This window comes from Fistularia commersonii, chromosome 11 (assembly GCF_037954325.1).
Source record: "Fistularia commersonii isolate RoL2024-O1a breed Wild chromosome 11, RoL_Fcom_v1.0, whole genome shotgun sequence".
Classification (NCBI taxonomy): domain Eukaryota; kingdom Metazoa; phylum Chordata; class Actinopteri; order Syngnathiformes; family Fistulariidae; genus Fistularia; species Fistularia commersonii.
Window position 1 is genome coordinate 12,003,216 of NC_141294.1, and position 14,644 is coordinate 12,017,859.

The 14,644-nt window shown below is 41.6% G+C and overlaps 1 protein-coding gene across 5 annotated transcripts; it reads left to right on the forward strand.

Annotated features, from left to right (window-relative positions):
• The first annotated feature begins 244 nt into the window (after positions 1-244).
• On the forward strand, positions 245-8,598 carry LOC147229488 (WAS/WASL-interacting protein family member 2-like). Of its 5 annotated transcripts, none has more exons than XM_086154952.1 (8): positions 246-415; positions 1,297-1,377; positions 2,626-2,869; positions 3,787-3,927; positions 4,189-4,791; positions 4,948-5,157; positions 6,218-6,319; positions 7,324-8,598. In XM_086154952.1, the coding sequence occupies exons 2-8, from the start codon at positions 1,318-1,320 to the stop codon at positions 7,362-7,364; spliced, it is 1,401 nt and encodes a 466-aa protein (XP_086011078.1). In that variant the 5' UTR covers positions 246-415; positions 1,297-1,317; the 3' UTR covers positions 7,365-8,598. The 5 variants fall into 5 exon arrangements, with proteins under 5 accessions (XP_086011081.1, XP_086011078.1, XP_086011079.1 ...); XM_086154953.1 differs by having other exon boundaries at positions 3,787-3,912; XM_086154956.1 differs by having other exon boundaries at positions 2,821-2,869.
• The last annotated feature ends 6,046 nt before the right edge of the window (positions 8,599-14,644 follow it).

The window sequence follows — 14,644 nt, forward strand, 5'->3', positions numbered from 1 at the left end:
CCACGGTGAGTCACATTTCGTGATAAATCTTAATTTAAAATGGGAACGACGCTTTTTACCTCCCTTTAAAAGAATGCCATATCATTAATGAAACCACACATTACATAGTTCGAAGTATTTGATTATTATCTTTATCCTGGGAGTATTAAAAACTTATACGTTTGTATGTATGTATTTTTTTAAATCATTTTGCAATAGAATGCAGCATCATTGCAGCTCGCGATGTGACGCGTTGGCTTGCAGCCACAGCAGAACGCGTCCTTGTTCAGGTCACGTGTTTCTCCGTGTTGAGATTTTCGCTGTGCCGAGTGAGAAGAGGCTAACGGCTATCCTACCGAAAATCGATCAGTCCCCACGACTACCGGAGACATGAACACACGAAAAGGACCCCGCACGGCACCGGTGATCCCACCAGGTAACGTAGTTTCGATCCCACCTGCAGGTGCGTTGATGATGGGATGCTGCGCAGCCTCCCGCCATTGCTAACCGAGCAGGCTGGATATTGTTAGCTGTTTAGCTATTTCTGTGGACGAACTGATCTCCCAGTGGGTTCACCTCTCCGTGCCGGGGGATCCCTGGGCACATCTGCATCCAGATGTTGATGATTAGCCGGAAAGCTGGCAAGAAGCTATCCTGTCCGCTTTGCATCGCACAGGGAGGCAGGGTGATGTTGGTACTCCATGCTAGCAGACGTTAGCGGCTAATTTAACTAGCCTCTCTGCAACTCAGCGTTGACATTCCAAGATTTTACAATTAGAGGTGTAAAGGCCAAGCTTTACATGACTTCGAAAAGTGATGGTTGCAATCAAGATCAAATCCGACAAATTTTTATGTGCCACGAGCTTCGAGCCATATCTGGTCGATATAGGTGAGGGAAGTATACGTTTTAACGAATAACATGTTTATTCAGTGAATAATGTTTCGCTTAAACGGAATGTTAAACTATTTCTGGAGGTTACCTGATCGAGCTGACCATTGTCAAATGCGGATTTTTATTTTAATTTTCTATACGAGGGCGTCCTTTTCTGGTGTGTTCTGCAACCCATTTAATTTTAATTACATAGTACCAGGAATTGAATTAACACTTTTCCCTCAACGGGATTCAAAAAGCTGCATCAAATTCGAAATTCGATGGCTGCTCATTTGTGAAAATCGCGAGAGAAAGCAGAGATTGAGATTTTGAATGATTCCTGAAAGTATTATTGAGGGCAGTCACCTGATGTCTTATGTCAGATGATTTATAAGACACCCCATAATGTGCTGAGATTATGTAATACTCCTCTCCTTATTTCAAAGGTGTGTAACAGCATTACAAACATGCCCCTACCCTCACCCCCTCCACCTGGGGGACCAACGCCACCCCCCACCTTCAGCCAGGTAAACTCAGACACATGTACCACACATACCTCTTGTTTCATCCGCCCGGATATGATGCAACTCGTATTTCAATGGAGTGTTGATTATTTAAAGGTCTGTGTTGTCAGAGGCCATGTGCTGCAGTCGAGGCAATGCCGAATAAACGGGCTGTGAACTTCACAGTGGCATATTTATATGTTGAATAATGACAAAATTTGTAAAAATACTGAGTTTACATGCGCAATTATAAGCCAGTCTTTAATTGATTAAGACCATGTTTTTCTTTTGAACGGTTGCCCTGTAAAGTTATTTTCAGTTGCTCAGCCTTCATGAGTTAACAATCATAGTCAGAGAAAGTAAGCCAGCTTTACTGTCAACTTCTCAATGCACCAGACCTTCAGGGGAATGGAGAAGACATTTCTCATTATCCCAAGGTGACATGAAATGAATAAAATAAAGTAAATAAGTAATAGCTAAATGACTCGAGGAAGACCAAAGAGAAGATTTATGGACGTAGTGAAAGAGGATATGAAGGTAGCTGGTGTGAGAGAGGAAGATACAGAGAATAGGGTAAGATGGAGAAAGCCGAAAAAAGCCGAAAGAAGAAGAAGAAGAAGTAATAGCTAAATGACAAAAAAAAGTTATTTTAGCTTGAACTAAAATCAGTTTTGTTGGCGTGATTCTAAGTAATCCTGAAGTTGTGAGAGGGGAAATTGATGGCTCAGGATAACATACATGATTTTTTTTCATCCATGAAATAGTTGAAATGGTAAAAACATCCTGAAAAAACAATGTGCTAATAGAAGGTTTTAACATTATAAACTAATGCCTTGTTGCAGGTATTCAAGTAAATGAATAAATATTCGACAATTCAAACCCCTGAAGAAAAATCTTATCTTTAGCTTCATTCAGGCCAGTCCTCAGAATATTAATATCCACGAAATTACCAAAGTTGGTTATTCCAGCTAATTGTACATGAAATTCCCACATGAAAATTATACTTTTCAATCACAGTTTCCCACAGTTTCTTTACGTTTTACTTACCAATTAGCTAAAAGTTATTGTATAACAAAAATAATGAGTGGGAACTGCCAGTTTGAAATCCAGTGATGGTGTGGAGAAAAGTAGGTGTAGCAATAAGGGTGATTCCTGAGCAGCAAGATCAGTGCAATTGGGATATATGCCATAAATTTACTGTAAAACGATAAATCATCTTTGCAAACATTAGGGAAAAAAATTAACTCACCACTACCACCCATCCATCACCAGGCCAACACCACCCCGCCAAAGTTGAACAGAGAGGAGGTCAAAGGTCGTGGTGCCCTGTTGTCTGACATCTGTAAGGGTACGGCGCTGAGGAAGGTGGAGGTGGTGAATGACCGAAGTGCCCCAGTGCTAGACATGAAGAGCCAGACGACACCCTCAGACCACCCCTACATTCGCTTATACCAATATCTCCACCAGCAGGGGGCGTCACCCCAGGAGCCAAGGAGAGCGGCTGCAGACCTTGAGAGTAAGACAAGTCCTTCTATGACTGAATCTGTTAAAGGTGTACCACAAGGGACGAGGTGGATGTTTTGCTCGCATCAAGTGGAAACACACTGTCGTGTCATACTTATCTTTCAGTAATATAATGCATTGACTAACGCATCCAGCTGTTTCTCACTCTTAATTTATTTTAATGAAGACCCCTGTGAATGATCTCATTGGATGAACAGTCAGAAAGAGAACTGGGCTGATCAAGGACAGATTGTGCTTGATTTACTTTTAAAAAGAGAGGGAGTCATGGAAAAAAACAAATGTTTGTAAACAGTAGTTGACAGGTAAAACTTGGAATTGGTGAGAGAAATTAACAAAAAGAAGACGGCATTCAGTCATCAAGGTTCAACCTATTTCTAGATGATAGCTTCAGAAAGATTTAAATGTAAAATCCAAAAAAGGGATTTACTTCAGAAATAATATTGGTCTGTTGTTAGAAATGTTGTCAGAAATATCTGCACATCTATCCAAAAAAAAACACTTTTAACACTGGAATGAAACTGCTCTAAGGATGGAAAGCGATTAGTTTCACATGCCCTGAATTAGACCGTGACATAACCTCACAAAGACCAAAAAAAACTAATTACAGGCTCCATGCTAACATCAGAAAAAAGATTTACTAAGAGTCAGAAAAGTGTCTTACATCAGTGAGCCATCATTTAGATCTCCACCTGGCAACAGGGTAATGTAAGTTTAATGTCTCACACGTGGTTCAGTGTCAGAAAGACATTTATTGGAAATATACTGATCCAATAGCATGACGTCCAAAATGTCACCAGTGAATGTTTAAATAATGTGTTGAACATTATAGAGACTTCAAATTCAAGCTCAACAGTGGTTTGCAACATGCATCATGAGAAAAATGTCAGACGCATCCACATTATCTCACAGAGCCCAAAGGAGGCATAGCTGAATCTGGTGAAGATAATGGAAGTGGAGCAGGAAGCCTTGCTGGGTCTGTCCAACCTACCGGAGGCCAATTGGCTAGCAGCGTCCTCAAGCCAAGGCCAAATGGAGGTGGAGATAGAAAATGTGTTCACTTATTCTACTTCTACCAACATTATTAATAGTGCAATCAAGTATCTAAACATTGAAATCTAATTGTATTAATATCTTTAATTATGCACTCATTCTTGGTAATTATTATAGTTTTGCTATCCTAATTATCCTCTTGAAATGATCAATTATGTTATTCCTCTTTTTGTGTAAAATGTTGATATTCATTCAAAATTTACATTTAATTATAAGCTGTTTTACAGGTCATTACAGGTCTCCATATATTTTTCCTCTTAGATGGTTCTACAGGACGATCTCACTCCACTCGGGGAGCAGCACCCCGCCCACCCAGCCAGCGCCTGAACAACGCAGAAAGCCCCTCCCTTCAGGCCTCATTACCAATGGAGACTAGTCGCTTGCAGCGTCCCTCCCTCCCAAATCTATCTTCCTCATCCCCCTCATCAGCAGGCTCCTCCCCCTCTGCTGGCGTGAAGGTCTCCTCGTCTAACCCCGCTCCACCCCCACCACTCTGTCGCCGTGGCAATGCTCCATCCCCTCCATCCTCCTCCTCTTTCAGAGAGAAGGCCCCCAACAACACACCCCCACTGCCAACTAAACCTCCCCCATCGCCAGGTAATAACAGACGCCCTCCCACCTCAGGAGGATATACCGCCACCTCTTCTCTGGCCCCCCCTCCTCCTCCCTTACGAATCACTAATGGTAGTGAGGTGGTGCCTGACTTGCCGCAGCGTCACATCTCAATCAGCAATAAAAGAACTGCACCATCACCAGGAGGCCCTGTCCCTGCCAGAGGCCCTGCTCCGCCACCTCCCCCTGCCTCCCCGATTCCCTCTCAGCACAGTGGCAGCAGGGTAACACCCTCCAGCAGGGAGCCCCCAGGTAGAGCATCAGCTACATCCACAGACATACATATTGACACACACAACTGAACATGCACATTTTTTTTCCAGACTTTTTTATGTAAGTCTTGACCATGTACACGGTTTTTTTTTATTTACCGGTATATTTGAAATTGTTTGTTTTACCCATCCTCAGCTCCTGAGACTCTGGTCCAGTCGTCGCTGAGGACTGGTGGCAGGGAAGCCCCACCTCCCCCTCCTATTAGGACACATGGTAGCCCTATCTCTGACCCACCTGCTAGAGGGAAACCGCCTCCCCCACCTACTCGCACCCCTACTGTACCACCCCCGCCTCCCCCACCTCTCCGTAACGGACACTCCTCCTCCACCCCCCTCTCATTTGTCGGTAAGTTTTCATGTTTCAGACATACTAGAAGTCAGCTTTACCCTCCGAAGCATAGGATCACAATTGTTCTCAGCCAGCCTGAAAGACCTTGCAAAAATGTTCAAGCAAGGAATAGAATTAGCAAAAAAAAAAAAAAAAAAACTACAACTTCAAAAAAAAACAAGTGTGACTTATCACATTGGGATCTCGCTTTACAAATTTGTTCCTAAATGTGGGTCTCCGTTGACCCCAAAACGGCTTTTTTTTTCATCCTTTTAATTCATTTTTTGGAACAGGATAGCCTCGAAAACTTGACTACGCATAATTTTCAAAGACATCTTTTCCCTTCATTGCCACTTTGTTCTTCAGTTTGGAACTGACAGGCTATCTTGCCATACTTCGTTCATGCTTCTCTACAATCTCTTTCTTTACCCCTATTGATATTCTCAAAAGTTTCCATTTCATTTTTTTTTATCGCCACCTGCTTTCTCTTGGATCCTCTGGTAACTTCGTTTATTGATAGAAATAAAAAAAGTGCCAAATCAAAGCAATGACAATCAATGGTGAGTTCAGCAGGGCGATTGCACAACAGATTACCATTTTTTTCACGTAGCAGTCTATTCAGTAGCCCAGTTACCACTGTTTTTCTCAAATTATTATCCTGTGGCTTATTATGCTAATAATTCCAATGGAACCCTCAGAGGTCTGCATTTCCCTGAATTAAAACAATTTTATTCCACTTGTTCACTCAATATTTAATCGTGTTTCAATTAAAAAAAAGGTGATACTTAACATTTTACCTGCTCCAGATGCTGCGCTGAAAAAAAAACCTACATGTCATTCATTGCTTCCAAGACTCAACAGAGTAGAAAGTGAAAGTGTTAAAAGGTGTGAAGATTTTAACAGTCTCTGAATTCATTTTAAGGATTACGTCACAATGACTGGCAGATTGTCTCCATGCTCTCATTGTATCCCTCCTTTTCCGCCCCCCTCTGTGGTCTCTGTCATCCCACTGAAGCATTCCACTTTCAAGCCTTCCTTTTATTTGAAATAAGGCTGAAATCTTTTCCTCTTCCTGCAGATGACTTTGAGTCAAAGTATTCATTTCATCCCCTGGAAGACTTCCCTCCTCCTGACGAATTCAGATACTTCACTAAGATCTACCCCAGCAAGGCCAACAGAGGTACAGACAGACACACACTCATGCATACCTATCAGGTGTAAAATTATGACCACAACAGTTGAAGTGAATAACACTAATAATCTACTAATCATGGCACCTGTTAGTGGGTGGGATGTATTGGTCAGCAAATCACATGTTTTCCTCAAAGTTGACATGTCAGAAACAGGAAAAATAGGAAACTATAAAGCAGGGTTGCCGAACACGTTGATCTCGATCAGCTGTCTGATTTCAAAGGCAATGGCGGTCAATCGCAGAGATCTGCCTTTCAAAATAATCTCTACTGCGCACAGGAGACTTCGCAAAGTTGAAGCTCTCGTAGGGTGTTACCTGTCTGCGGTGGTAAGTATCTACCTACTATCTTCCAAAGAAGGAACAGTGGTGAACGGGCGACAGGGTCATGGACGGCCAAGGTTCATTGATGCATGTGGGGAGCGATCCAACAGATGAGCCACTGTTGCTCAAATAGCTGAAGTTAATGTTTGTTCTGATAGTGTGAAGTGTGTCAGAATAAGCAGTGCATCACTGTTTGTTGAATATGGCACCGTGTAGCTGCATATCAGTGAGGATGCAATGCTCCACGTCACAAAGCAAAAGCGCTTCAGGAATGATTTGAGGAGCACGAGTCTTCGGTGTTGACTCCCCCTCCAAATTCCCCAGATCTCAATTCAATCGAGCATCTGTTGGATGTGCTGAACAAACAAGGTTGAACCATGAAGGCCCCAACCCGCAACTTACGGGACTTAAAAGGGTCTGATACCAACATCTTTTTGGAAGTTACTACAGCACAGGAGTCTAGAGCGGGCCATGCCTGGTTGGGTCAAGGCTGTTTGACAGCAAAAGAGGGGCCAGTAAAAATTAGGCAGGTGGTCATAATGTTATGCTTGATCGTGTGTGTGTGTGTGTGTGTGTGTGTGCGTGCGCGCGCACACGTGCACTTACACTTTGCAGTGTCAGTTGTAATCCCAGCCCTAATGGCTTGTGTTGTTTTTTAAATTATGTTGCAGTGATGAGAGGGGCCCCACCGCTTCCCCCTGTTGGCAGGTGAAGATCATGCGCAGTGACGTCACCACATCACAAATACATACACACTATCTCTCCCTCTCTCCCTTGCTTAATGGCATCACCTTCTCCATTGCCATCATTGTGTCAGACTGATCAGAGAGCAGCTTCTGATTGAATGGACAGAGACTGTTACATCACAGCATGCCAATGGAGTCTGATCGTTTTTTCTTGCTAAGCGTCAAAGATGGAAGTCAAACTCTCTGTAGCCAGTGTTGCTAGGCAACATGAAGATCTTCATAGGAACATCTAAGTTTTTGCACATGAAGGGTTGTCTGTGATGAGCAAAGACATTTCAGCCATCAAAAGGAACAGTAGCAGAGGAGAGGTCTGACTGGCTCGTCGATTGGGAGATTCATCTGACAAATCTGTGATATCTGCTGGACTGAAGTAATAATTCAGGACAAAACAGGGCGGCACCAACATGTTGAAGAACTGTTTCTCTTCTGGCCTTGAAAATTTTTATTGTCTGAGATAGTATGGAGATGTCATATTGCAACCTTACTTATCCACATATATGTGGATGACATGCTCGCTGATATATCAGAAATAAACATCATCAAATGTCCCTGTCATAGAGATGATATTCCGTTTACTGCCATTTGATGAACCCTTCCCATCCAAAGCCTGACTTCACGTTCCAGGCTTTTCTGTAAAGTAGCAACAGAATATAAAACAGGAAGCAGATTTTGAGCGTCAAAATTCCATCTTAATGGCACCACTCAACTTCATGAGATGAATACATTAGACACCCTGGCTAACATTGTAATATACATGTTAATCCAATACTCTGCATGGAAATTGTTAAAATGCCAATGTTGATGCAACATCATTTCCAGAACCCTTTTTTAAATATACAATTGAAATGATGCTTGAGGCGGAAAAAGAATTGCTTTGTGTCAGTTCAAGGTTAAAGGTGTTGTGTTTTCTAAAAAAAAAAAACAAGTTCCAAGTTCAACTTTTCATTTACTTAAATATACCAAAATGAGAAAATAACCAACTCCTGAAGACCTGTAGTTGCATCTAGATGAGATTTCTGGGCCAAGTATAAACCACTTGGATGAACACAGACCTACAGATGTTGACTGGCCCTGGTTATATCTGTCTCACCTGGAGACTGAGCTAGATATGGATGTGTCACATTGGTTTCTATAAGTCACATTTACCTGGTTTGATTTAACTTTGTGGATTGTTATAAAAAACAAAATTTCTGTACCACACCCATGATTGTGTTTTTATTTTAGCAAATCCCCATCTAAAATTTAAACTAATTTAGAGACATAATCTACGTGCAGAATGACACAAAGTAATCCCAAGGTCCAGGGACTATGGGCATGATTACCTGAAAATGAAAGCCTGAAAAGCAGCAACCACCTGACTCAAGGGATGTTTCTTAATAAAGTTGTAAAATGTTTTCACCACTTGGACAAAACCCGACGGATAAAATCAGTGATCCAAGTTGTTCATTAGAGCCTGAGTTTATGCAACCTCTGACCTCAAACTGACTCAAGTGATTGAGGCAGAAAAAATAAAGTCTTGAAGTGCAGGTGAATGGGTGGGAAGACAAGGGGGAGTCTTTGGTCTGACTCCAGTTTTAAAGAGACTGTGTGCTCTCAGTACAGCAGCTTTTCTGGTTTGTTGATGCAGACTTCGATTAGTTGTATGTTTTCTGAAGAAAATCCTGACAAAATAGTAGAAAGAAACTTGAGAATGACTATTATAAAGCTAACTGGATGAGGACTTTCTATGTGGAGAATCCGATGTTAAACAGGTTACTTTATGCAACACTTTCAAAAGAGGAAATACTTACCTGCTTCCTTGACTAACATTCAGGATATGCCAAAGGAGATTACAAAGTAATTACTAAGTGAAGTTACCAAGTGGTAATTTATCTCAAGGCAAACAAGGCTCCTGAATGAGATGGGATACCTTTGAGAGGTGAAAGATCTGTGCTGAGCTCCATCATCAAAGTAACATACAACATCCTGCCTTCCCCTACCACCTTTAGTCTCTGGGTGGGAGATGATCCAGCCTACCCTGTGCCAGTCTCAGTTAAGCACATCCATCCTGGTAGATAGACATGGAGGCACAAGTCTTAAGGTGCCAAGCAGCAGAGCTTTTGAACAAGTATCCATAGTATCAGTCAACGCCATGCCTCTACATACCAAAGACGAAGTCCATTAGGGAATATTATTCGTGTGGGAGGGAGCAAAAAGAAAATCATGCCCCTGGCTCCCAGACAGATACAGGGATCCAGAGACTGGGAAATACATGTCAAACTTGGACCAGTGACTCGTATTTCCCTCAGAGATCGCAGCAACTACACACCAACCAGATCTGGTCCTTTGGTCAAAGTCACATCGCCTTCTTCATAGGGCTGTCCCTTTGGAGGAGGCCTTTTAACGAGAAAAAAACTTGCTCTGACCTAGTGGCTGAGCCTACAGCAAGAGGTTGGATGGCTGAAAAATGGCCTGTCAAAGTGGGCTTTAAAACCTTGTCTCAATTTCCACCTCAAACTCCTGAAGGACAAGGGGGTCAGGATGTAATGCCAAAGAAAATCCGTCAGAGCACCGAGTGCCATGACAGAAAGACACTGGCCCTGTATTAGCAGGAAACATCCTGCCTGGGTCGCTAGGTGACTCAACTACCCTCTGCCACCTCCGTCCTACAAGCAAGAGAGAGAAGGGAGATAGGCAAATTCAAGCCGACACTGGAGGTGCCTTCCTAGTCAGGTGCCCCTCCAACACTCTTACCTCCCTTACTTAAAGGTGGCCCGTGCAGCGAAACGTCATGGCACCAGCTCTCAAGTACGCAACAAGGAACGTAACACCAAGTCCTATGGGTGACTGAAGGAGGAACCAACCTCTCAACATACACCTGGGTTTGATCATTCTGCGATGGGCCTGCCTCAACTGAGGGTTTATTGCAATAAAGATCATTTCAAAAGTTAATTTATTTATTCATTTTGGTGGCAAGATTTTATGGTTGTTGTTTCACTTCAAAAACGTATCTGTTTTGAGTGTTTCAGCTGTCCTGCAGAGACAGAGGTCTCTTCCTGTCAGAGCGGCTCAAAAATTATTAAAACATATAGAAAGTCATGCCCCCAGTTCCCAGACAGAAACAGGGAGCCAGAGACTGGGAAATACATCTCAAACATGGACCAGTGACTCGTATTTCCTACAAAGATCACAGCAATTACATACACTCTAACCAGATCTGGTCCTTTGGTCAAAGTCCCGTCACAGCACCTTCTTCATAGGGCTGACTGTCCCTTTGGAGGAGGCCTTTCAACAAGAAAAAAAACTGTTGCTCTGACCTAGTGGGTGAGGCTATAGCAAGAGGTTGGATGGCTGAAATATGGCCAGTCAAAGTGGGCTTTAGAAATTTTGTACCCAATTCCACCTCAAACTCCTGAGGGACTAGGACTTTGAATTTAGACATACATTAAACAATGGAATGCAGCCTCAGAGCAGCACAGGCCTGTGTCTCCCTATGCCAGCCTTGGAGGGTTTGGGGGACGGGGGCGGGGACAGGGGCCAGTGTCTCCCTGAGCCGGTTCCAAGCCTCGTTAAATGCAGAGGGTTGCGTCAGAAAGGGCATCCGGCATAAAACTTTTGCCAAAACCAAACATGTGAAACAATTATAACCAGATCAAACTGCATCGGTCAAGGCCCGGATTAACAACACCGCCATTGGTGCCAATGATCTACAGGGAGCCAATGGAAACTGGGCTACTGTAGGTCAAAGAAGGAGAGGAGGAAGGCGTGTTCTGAAGCAGAGAGAGAAGAGGAAACGCAAGAGTCTGGGACTGAGAGTAAGGACTTTGACTATAGGGACTATGACAGGAAAAGGTAAAGAGTTGGTCACATGATGTAGAAAAGGAAAGTGGGTATACTGTGTGTCCAGTAGACCAGGTGGAAAGGTAGTAAAGCTAGAAGCTAAGAAGCAGGCTTTAAGTTGTACTATCATGGTACTGACAGGTAGAGTAATGGAGTAGGAGTTATCTTGAAGGAGGAGTTTGTTATGAATGTTTTGGAGGTGAAAAGAATGTCATATAGACTTGTGTGTCTGCAACTAGAAATTGAAGGTGTGATGCTCAATGTTGTTAGTGAGTATGCTCTGCAGGTGGGATGTGAGTTTGAGGAGAGGGAGAAGTTCTGGAATGAGCAAGATGAAGTGATGCAGAATATCCCCAGAGGTGAGAGAGTGGTAATTGGTGCAGACTTCAATAGGCATGTTGGTGCAGGCAGTAGAGGGGGTGAAGAAGTGTTGGGCAGATTTGGTATGCAGGATAGGGATGCAAAGGGACAGATGGTGGTAGATTTTGCAAAAAGGATGGAAATGGCTGTAGTGAACAAAAGCCGATGTGGGAGCATGCAGATAGACTACATCTTGTATAGACGAGGTAACCTGAAAGAGATCAGCAACCGCAAAGTACTTGTAGGTGAGAGTAGGTGGTTTTAAGGGAGGAGTTGAGAAAGGCTCTGGGTGGTTAGAGAGAGCTTCCAGGTGATTGGACAACTACAGCTAATGTTATCAGGGAGACAGATAGGAGAGTATCTGGTGTATCATCTGGATGGGAAGTAGATAAGGGGACTTGGCAGTGGAATGAGGAAGTGCAGGAGTATATACAGAGAAAGCGGTTAGCAAAGAAGTGGGACACTTCGAGGACTGAAGAGAGCAGACAGGAGTACAGGGAGATACAGCGTAAGCTAAAGATGGAGGTAGCAGAGACAAAACACAGGGCGTACGATGACTTGTATGCTCGGTTGGATAGTAAGGAAGGTGAGAATGATTAATACAGGTAGGCGAAACAGAGAGATACAGATGGAATGGATGTACAACAGGTGCAAGTGAGTAAGGATACAGAAGGAATTGTATTGACAGATGCTAGAAGAGTGATGGGTAGTGAGAGAGGATATGAAGGTAGTTGGTGTGAGAGAGGAGGATACAGAGAATAATGCAAGATTGAAAAGGTTGATTTGCTGTGGCGACCCCTGAAGGGAAAAGCCGAGAGGAGAAGAAGAAGATGTATTAAAAAATGGACAAATGCTTCAATCATTTAATTTGAAATATATAACATAAGTCATGCATATGGGATTCAACCAAAGGTTTATATGCAACCCCTGTCTCTGTTTGAGAGACACGTTAAAACAGTACAATGACATTAAAATAAAGAACATGTAAAAATGGAAGAACACGCAGATAAAGGTTAGAGCCAATGTTAGAGCCAATATTCAAAGATTTGTTTTGGTCTTTGCCATTGCTTTGTGTGTGTGTGTGTGTGTGTGTGTGTGTGTGTGTGTGTGTGTGTGTGTGTGTGTGTGTGTGTGTGTGTGTTACAAATCCATGAGTTCCATCAATGTTTTGATTTCCAATGTTCCAGAGTTTGGTTATTATTACCACCGTGATACACCAGACATTTCTTTTGACAGTGCCATTTCCACTGCCATATGAGGGGTTTAGCAATCGGCTCATGCAGCTATTCTGTGAAGTATCAATATATAAACTAAAATGTGTCAATATGACTACATATGTACTTTTTAGTTGAACACAAAATAACTGCAAACTACTAGCCTGGCATGTGTACTAAAGTGTTTATGGTATTTTCTACTTACTTGTGTGCATGCGAATTGTTTCAGTAGCAATCTGCAAGCGGAACTATTTAAAAAAACTAACTGAAAATGATTATTGTTTACACAGGGCTCTAGATCTAAACAATTGCCCAGGCCAGGATGTAAACAGGGATGTTTCAATTGAGAAATTATATAAATTAAGTTAATATAGTACAATTTATTGGTTTACAGTGTTTACGGCTTTTTTCAAGTTTAAGAATACTGCCACCACCGTATTTTCTTTATCTAATAACAGTTTCTGTGAGATAACACTTTGCTAACTCTGTTAAGAACCCTGCTCTAAATCCAATTGTTTTTCAAGTATTGCCCTATCTGGTTCCATAATTGTAAGATTTGTGTGACATCATTAGGGAGTGCCACGCTAACATGTATCAGCTACAAAGTAAACAGCTGAGTGTGTGCGCGATAAAAAGTGCCCAAAAAATTATAACTTGTTTTATTTATGAGTCAAAATACGCGTCCAGATTCCAAAAAAGAAAAAGGATTTCTGCTAATGCTTTTTTTAAGTTTTCATTGCCAATTGAAATTTAATAACAATTTGCTGTTTTTTTTTTCATTTAGCTCTCAGATATTTTTTTACTCTTTAATTTTAAGCCACAGAATAAGCAGTCTGGAAAAAAAAACGAAAATGCAGTCTTGATTACATATTACTCATTTTATCTGAGTCAAAATATGCAGCCAAATTCTGAAAATGAAAAAGCATTTCTGCTAATGCATTTTAAATACAATTATGATCATTATATGCTTCCATCAAAATGATCATAGGCCTTAGAGTGCCTAATTAGCATTTAAACTTTACCAATGTCGTTTTGATTTACCCCTTTAGCATGAAAGAGAATAGGAGCGCTCTCTGTATGTCTTATAACTTCTTGCAAATTTGCTGCCAGTTCCTCAACTGATTTGATGAAACATGAAACAGGCAATTAGAGTAATGGGTCAAAAATCTGACAGATGGCACTACTGTCAAATTGATAAGAAATATTTTAGCTCCACATATTCTCAGACAACTGGTAAGCACAACAACTAGTGGGGTTAAAAAGACAGGTGTAATAGGCAGTGAATGTAGAGGAGCAAAACAGAGAACAACATTTGGATAGTCATTATTGTCAGAAAAAGGAGCCCAACACTGGGACGTCTTACCATCTGAAATCAAAACATTGGCAGAACTCAAGGTTTTTAAAACAAATGCAAAACAATGTCTGAGACTAAAAAACATGAACATCAGAAATGCTTTATGGATCCCAGAAGAACATTGATTCTTAGATACAATTGATATATTTTAGTCTTCTGCCTTTATCAAGGTGTTCTTCCATTTTTGTAGGTTTTGCATTTTGAGATCATTGTACTGTTTTTACTTAGCTTTTGAATTTTTGTTTTAATAGTAAAGACCGATCCAGGAAACAAGTGTTGCATGTTAGCCTTGGCTAAAAACCTTTATATCACATTATATTCTGTATATAACCTGTATATTATATTATATAACCTGTATATTATATTACATTCCACTGTGTATTTTATATGAAATGTTAAATGCATTTGTCCCTTTTCAATAAATGTTTAATGAAGAAAATTAGAATTCCATACACCTTTCCAGGTTTACTGAAATGAGCTAAGACACATGGAAGTCGAG